We start from the raw sequence: 8,361 nt of genomic DNA, 5'->3' as shown, positions 1-8,361 counted from the left end.
CGTTGTAAAAGTATGCGTTGTAACGTCATACATCCGTTGGATTAGCACAACCGCACCTGCAGAGTTCAACATTAATCATCTCATAAAGCATACAAGATCCTGCTAGCCAGCATTATTTGCTCTCATGATATCAATGTCCTCTCCTACGCCAACAGTACGGTACTAATTCACACCCTCAATCCCAGGACACGGAACAAGTTCAATGCCTCCATAACTGAAATCACCCTCTGGATGCATAACATCCATCTGAAACTAAAACTGCTTTTTCTCCTGCATTGCACACAAAACATGGAATCACATCGCGCAACACATCAGAGCCACCTCCTCACTTTTTAAGTTCTGCAAGATACTGAAGACCTGGTTCTTTGAATAAGTCCACGGAGACAACACGCCTACATACCTGCTCAAGTGCCTGGATACCCTCAAGGGTGATACAGGCACTCCACAAAATTACCTAGGATGACATAACAACATAACACTGACAAGTTTGAAATCATGATCTTTGGAAATAGTGCTTCACTGATGATTCCACCTGGTGGTTAACAGAGCTAGGACCAAAACCGACCCACTGTACTCTGTGGTTCTGAAAATTCTGGACTCGTGAAAAAACTTTGTCGAAACATGACGATTTTGGTATCAAAAGACCGAGAATGACAAGTACACTATGTACGAGCATTTTCGTCACTTTCGAGTAACGATTGCACCTCGAAATCGTCATTTTCGTTCTGAACCCTTGGGTTCCATTTTGTGTACGGCAGCCATTTTGTGAGTTGCCCTCACATAGGCAGATGATTAAAGCCAAATTCGATTCCCAAGGACACGTACACCTTAATTGACTTCTCTCTGACCTGGGCAAGCTGGAACCATTGCCCCAGGCCAAACCTGTTCGGTCAGTTCCTCTCCCAGTGGCCGAACGAGATAACATCAAGGCACAACATACCATAAAACCTTTTCATCGCACACACACCCTGCCTAATCTTGCTCACACCTGTCCCTGCTCTTTTCTCTCTCACTTGCTTTATGATGAGGAGGTGCCCGTTATTATTGGGGGTCCACCGATATCTGATGAAAATGTTGGGCCTTGCCGGGTAATTTGTTGTGGGCTGGACGAACTGTAATGTGGGCTTGTCATCATGACTCTGCTTTTCCTTTTGTAGTGAAAACATGTGAATGGTATACTAAAATGTGAAGAATGTTTGCCTAAAGCACAATATTTCGTATAAAAAGAGAAGCCTGACTTTGTAAGATTGAGCAGTCTCCTGAGAATATACACATTGTGTTGTTGTACTTCTAGGACGCCTGTTACTTGGTTGCAGCCAATAAATTCGATCTTTGACTTCACCTAAAAGACTCTGAGTTTCTGTGGTCTAAACAGGAAAGTACCCGAGGTCTTTGGGTGTACCCTGACACCACTGGGTTACCGGTTCGGTACCGGTTCTGAAAAACCCTGTACCTCAACTCATACCAAGAGCCCTATGTTCATCATTGACAACATACTTCACATGACCACCCAAGTCAATGATGTTAGCACCATATGCTTCTCTCTCTGAAAATACTGAGAAGGATTTGCAAATACCTCCCAGTCAGCACCCAGAAAACTGTTATGCACACCCTGGTCACAAGCAAGCTGTACTACGGGAACACCCTTTTAAATACCTCAGCAATTGCACCTACTTTCATAAACCTTCTAGACAATTTCAATCGTCAGGATTCCTACTAGCACACATTCCACATATACGTAAAATCAGATGTCAGTCAAGACCTCTCCTACATCTCTCCTAAAGCATGAAACAACCTCCCCCTACACATAAGAGCCTGTCCTCATTTCTTGAATTCCACTAGAAGCTGAAGATCTGGCATTTCATGTAGTTCCACTCGGTCCTCGGTTTGTTTAGACTCTCACCTGCACCGGATCATCTGAAAAACTGAGCAGCTCTTTGAAATAATTATTTATCTTGTATGGTGCCAATAACCATAAATACTGCAGACTTGTCAATTATCTGATAACTTGTGAAGGAGTGGTACATATAACAGTATTTTCTATCAATGTTTGAAAGAGGTTACCTCAGGATATCATACAGTAGCAACAAAGAGCAAAAATATTTGGTAAGACCTTTGGATAAAATCTCAGGTGAATAGATTAACTTTGAAAGAGCGAATCATTATAAAGAAGGGATGGTCATTACACATAGACAAAAAACAATTATCATTCACCTCTGTTGAAATCAAAAATCTTAACAGCTATTTTAATTAAATAACATGCAGTGCTTACATGAGGTTTTTATTTCAGGGAGTTTACAGTCATTTACACTGAAAAGTTGCCAATCAATCAATACTGAGACAACATTTCTTCTTATGGTAGTAAAGCAGTGTCGACTGAATTGTAAGATTGTAGTAATCGATTTGAAAACCATTACCCATTATTGATTATCTTAGGTGATCTTTCTTTTTTCAGGCCCTCGGACAGAGATCGAAACTTGCAGCCATGAAACCTGAAAATGGAAGCATTGTTACTACATTTATACTTGAAGGATTCGCCAAAGAAACTTGGCTCCAAGTACCTCTCTTCATAATCTTTATCTTAATAAATGCCTCAACCCTGCTGGGCAATGTGAGCATACTGATGCTCATTCGCATGGATCCTCATCTTCATACACCCATGTACTTCTTTCTTGGCACCCTGGCTGTTTTGGATTTTTGGTTTTCATCTACAATTTCCCCCAAGATGCTTTTTGACATGCTTACCGAGAGGAAAGTCATCTCATATTTTGGCTGTTTAACTCAACTCTTTTTCTATGCAGGCCTTGGTGGCACTGAGGGGTATATTATCAAGGGGTTTATCTCCGCTTTTTTGGCTTTAAAAGCCAAGAAAGCGGAGATAAAATTATCTCCCTATTACCTAGCTGTCGCTAACACCAGTTAGTGACAGCTAATAGGAGATAGCGACCATCTTGGGCCCCGCTTTGCATGTCAGTGATATTTATCACTAATGACATGCAAAGTGGGCGTGCCAAGATGTTAGCGACTGGAAACAGTCGCTAACATCGATATCTCCTATTACCAACTTTTGGAGATATTCGCGCTAAGCGCGAATATCTCCAAAAGCTAACACCTGCCCTGAGCAGTTCTTCACCATGTTATCCAATGGGAGGTGGATAACATGGCTAAGAGCATTTGCTCGATAATGCATGAATATCGCTGACTTTTCAGCGATATTCATGCATTGCGGCCGTTTTTTATCGCATTTGCGATAAACCTTGCTAATAGCAAGGTTTATCTGCGATAAAAATCGCCGATGTGCGGCGATAATTTTTGTCTCTAAACAAGTTAGAGACAAAAATTATCGCTAGGTGTTGGTAATATGCCCCTGAGTTCCTTCTGTTGGCTATGATGGCATATGACCGTAATGTGGCCATTTGTAAACCATTGCATTATAGCCTTAAAATGACAAAATGTCTCACTATTTATTTGGTAGCTGTATCATACTTTGCTGGTTTTCTGAATTCTCTGATTCATGCAGTTTGCTTTATACAGTTATCTTTTTGTGGCCCTAATATTGTTGACCATTTCATGTGTGACTTTCCTGTGCTTATGCACCTCACCTGCACCAACATTACCAGAAATGAACTTGTGCGTATTGTGTGCACCTCTTTTGTGTTACTAGTATCCCTTCTCATCGTCCTCATCTCATATGCCTATATTATTTTAACTGTCTTGAAAATACGTACATCAGCAGGAAGATACAGAGCCTTCTCAAATTGTATATCTCACTTCATCTCTGTCTTTCTTTTCTATGGTTCAGTTTTCTTCATTGAACTCCGACCCAGCTCCAATACTTCAGTGTTCTCAACAATTATTATCCCTTTGCTGAACCCACCTATTTACAGCTTAAGGAATCAGGAAATAAAAAAAGCCCTCAAGAAGATGTTAAGGCGGTCCATGTTCTTTCATTAATGTTGGCCTCTAATTGCCTGATAGTTAATGTAGACCAATATTAAGGGCAACTGTAGTAATACATGCACATTCACAAATGCATTACATCAGCACAAAACTCAAATTCATGTTTATTATCACAGTTCTACAAAACTGCCATGAGAATAACACTGTTTACTACCTCCCAGGTTACAAGCAGAAATTAATTAATACAGAGCAACAACAAAGGTAACAAGGCCTGTTCACTGTGATTCATGTTGTGGCACAAATATAACCCCTTGAACGATACCTTTGGTTAAACATTATTTGTTAACCCTTTGCGCTCTAGCGGTTTTCCCGCTGTGTGCTGGGTTTTTCAAAAAACCGCGTTACATGACGAGCTCAGCTCGTCATCAGCACAGGAGCGCCGTAGCTGATGACGAGCTGAGCTCGTCATCAGCATCGAAGGGGTTAAAACAAATACACATGAAAAAAATGTGCAGTGTAAATGCAGATGAGTTGAGTGCAATGACTGTTTCTTCCACTTTTATTGTAATCATGTGATGGAGTGTGAGATTTCCTTTTTTGCACATGCAGATACTAAATAACATAGGGTCAGATGTACGACGCGCAAAATAGCGCCTCACAAATTGTGAGTCTGTTGCAATTTGGAAACCTATTGGGATTGACAGGACTTTCTAGGGATGGTGGCCTGCTGGGCTCAGCAGACCATCATGTCTGGATTGCTTTTGAATTATGTACCTTTTTTATTTTTATTGCAACACGCTTTCCTTAATGGAAAACAGGATGCATTTAACCCCTTCCATGCTCATGACGGAACGGTTCCGTCATGAGCGTCGGTTGAGCTGTGCTCATGACGGAACCGCTCCGTCATGACTCCGCCCGCGCAAGGCGGAGTCAGCATGGGCGGGGAATTCGCGCCGCACGCATGCGGTTAAAAAAGAAAAAATGAAACGTTTTCGTTTCATTTTTTAAGGGCAGGCAGTGGTCCCTGGGGGTTTTAGGTGACCCTAACCTGCATATAGAGGATCACCAGTTGACGGAGGCGTAAGCAAGGAACTGGCCTGCATACAATTAGAACTCAAATCAACGGCACTAACTCATCTTGTGGGCCATCTGTTAGATCCCATTTTTTCAAACCTTACAGGTCAGGTGGTCGAGCCACCAACCCCCATCCCTTGGTCCAATCACCACCTCATAGTATTTTATATTCCTCTACCTAAACCACGACCTTCTAATAAAAGTGACTCTAACTACCCACTTAGGAAATGGGCTAGATTCAATTGTGAGAATTTCTCCAACACACTTCAAAAAATCCTCCTCTACTAAGCAGTGACATGATGAGGTGGCACCCTGGAACACTACGACCCAGAAGAGAGGGTCAAAATCAGCACCCTGGTACAATGACGAGCTGCGAATTGCAAAGCAGGGCTGCAAGCACCTAGAAGGAAAATTGAGGGTAGCCTTCTCCAAATTATCAAAGGAAGCCTATAACATAGCTCAAAACAAATACCATTCCCTACTAAAAAAGAGACGCAAAGTGTATTATAAAGAGAAAATAGAAGCAGCAGAAAACACATCAAAACAATTCTTAAAGAGATTTCATCTTTTGACAGGACAATGCAGCAGCTCTGAGGAGAGGTACAAAAAATATGTAGTATTTACAACTCCTTCTCTGAAGAAGCATATCATGGTCATACTGGACAATGCAGGAAACTTACTGAGCCGGAGTTTACCCGCTGTGTGAATTCCATGTCCCCCACATGACAGAGCTCAAGGAAGTGGCTTTAAAAATTAAATCTGGCTCCCCAGCCGATCCTGCTGCTCCTAGCAGAATAAGAGAGGAAATTCAACTGATTGTCCCCACATACAACAACTTTTGGATGCATCTTTTAAATGTGGGGAGGTCCCTAAAGCATGGAAGCATGGAACTGTAATACCTTTAAAGAAAAAACCCTCAGCCAGCCCAGAGTTTGTGGAAAATCTCCAGCCCATCTCTTTACTTCCATACATATCTAAAATCACAGAGAAGGTTGTAAATAAGCAATTAGTGGTTCATATTGACAAATACAAGCTACTACACCCTACTCAATCAGGTTTCAGAGCATCTTTCTCAACTGAGACAGCATTGCTCTTCGCAACAGAGTTCATATGGAGACAAGTGGACGCCAGTCAGACGGTCGCCATGGTCCTGCTGGACCTAAGCGCCGCCTTTGATACGGTTTTCCACAAACTTCTCATTCAGTGTCTCCAGGTCTGTGGACTAGATGGGGTAGCACTTAAGTGGATGCAGTCCTTTCTTGAGGACCGGAGTTTCCAGGTACCACAACACCCTTACAGATCCAAAACCCTGTCACTACTCCAAGGGGTTTCACAAGGTTCCATATTGAACCCCACCCTCTTTAACCTGTATATTGTCCCATTGGCCGGTGCCCTTGCCTAAATCAGAGGTAAAGAATCTTGGAGTGAGGCTCGATCCAAAACTATCCTTCGTAGCCCACTTCAGAAAGGTAGCAGGGAAATGCTTTGGCACACTTCAAAATGCTAAGGAAAACCTTAGACATCCTCCCTGTGTCAACAAGGAAAACTATAGTCCACGCCCTAGTGACCTATACAGCAGTAAATAGTTCCCTCATAGCCTATATCACTTTTACATGTGAACATTGTTCATATCCATTTCATGAAACATCAGAACACAATAGTGACACATATGATCATATTATTATTATTTTTTATTTTATCAAAACTTTCTCTTTCTTCAAACTGTTCTTTTCTTTTTTTCTTTTTTTATAAATATAACATATTCTTTATATTGACATATGATACACAGTTCATCTCAATTTCACATAGTTTATACATTACTCCTTGTTTGATCAGTACTTTTTTGATGCATAAAGAAACATGAAAAAAATAATTATTTTTCAAAAAGAAACACACAAACCCCTGGTTTGGAATACAATAAATACAATCATACTGCAATCACTCCAATTCATTCACTGGACAACGGGAACGTTTTGTACCTGGGTGCATCCAAAACGCAGTGGCATGCCTAGTCCTTAATCTACAGAGGCGTGCCTCAATGACAAAATCCCTTCACTCCCTGCACTGGCTACCTGTGGAAAAGATTATTCTTTTTAAGGCCATTTGTTTCTGCCACCGGAATTTACAGGGGAAAGGCCTCAGCTATCTGTTTGATCTTCTAACCCCGTAAAATCCTAGCCAACAGCTAAGATCAACAGAAGCTCACCAGCTCAAAATACTAGAGATAAAAAAGACTAGGATGGGAGCACGCTCTTTTGGCTACCTGGCTGCCAAAAGCTGGAACACACTCCCACAATCAGAATCCACCTTTTGAAGAGGTCTGAAAACCTGACTCTACAAGACTTAGTCAGATTCCTCTCTCTGCTCCAGCGTGAAACTTCTACCTACCGCGGGGACACACCAGTAGGTGTAACCAGGTGCTCTATAAATGCTGTAATAATAATATCATTATTATTATTATTATTATTATTATTATTATTATTATTATTATTATTATTATTATTATAATTACTTTGTCTTTCTGCTATTTACTAAGGGCATGCATGAGTGAGATATGAAAGGTGATGATCTGTTTCCACAGTTCTTTTGGGTACTATAGGGTCATGCTTTAGGTTTGCTACAATCACTTGCTTCTCTGAGAAGGTTAGGCGTTCAGGTAAGGCACTGTGAGCACATCTGGATTTGGGCTGGCATGTACTGACATGGTAGAGAGATGCAGTCCCTACATTCTGACGTCCTGTTATCCAAAGGCACAGTTCTGCTTACCAGCAGAATCCCTGTGACAACCTCACAGGTCTATCTTTTCAATTCATTCACATATTACATATGTACAATTGCACAGAAATTTAATTCGCTGGGATCCTCTCCCTCTTTTCCAAGGGTACAGACACTTATTCTTCCTGTGTTAAGATAAGTGTACAGTTGGGAGGTTTCTTTTCACATTCAATGCATCTTCTTTTTCCTGGTTAGAAATAAGCCCTAATTTCCCTTCCACCTTACCCACTTGTTTAAAAATGATAAGAGTGCAGTTTCGAGGATATGGTACCAGAATATCATACCCAAAATATAGTCTCACTTAAATACAACGTTCAAAATATAATATACAGAATATCAGTCCATTAGGGAAAAGATTCAAAAATCCACACCCAATGGAGCAATCATTTTTTAAACAGTGTTCAGAACACAATATTTCCGTTAGACACTATCAGGCATATTTTGAAAGTCAAAAGTAGGAGACTTTTCCATCAACTCCAAAGCATCTCATTGACTCACAGTGAGCCTGGATTATACACTGTGGAGCTTCTGAAGACACCTCAATTGTCTCAACCTACCCCCTTGCATTGGCTACCCCAGTCGGTAATCCTAACTTGTCCTCTGAATACTGCC

The 8,361-nt window shown here is 41.2% G+C and overlaps 1 protein-coding gene across 1 annotated transcript; it reads left to right on the top strand.

Moving 5' to 3' along the window:
* The first annotated feature begins 2,485 nt into the window (after positions 1–2,485).
* On the top strand, positions 2,486–3,954 carry LOC144761116 (olfactory receptor 9G4-like). Its single transcript, XM_078646576.1, has 2 exons — positions 2,486–2,797; positions 3,373–3,954. Exons 1-2 carry the CDS (start codon positions 2,486–2,488, stop codon positions 3,952–3,954), a joined length of 894 nt encoding a protein of 297 aa, XP_078502702.1.
* Positions 3,955–8,361: the final 4,407 nt, after the last annotated feature.

Source organism: Lissotriton helveticus, chromosome 1_1, assembly GCF_964261635.1.
Source record: "Lissotriton helveticus chromosome 1_1, aLisHel1.1, whole genome shotgun sequence".
Classification (NCBI taxonomy): Eukaryota; Metazoa; Chordata; class Amphibia; order Caudata; family Salamandridae; genus Lissotriton; species Lissotriton helveticus.
Note: the sequence above shows the minus strand (reverse complement) of the source record. Positions and strands in the feature narration are given on the sequence as shown.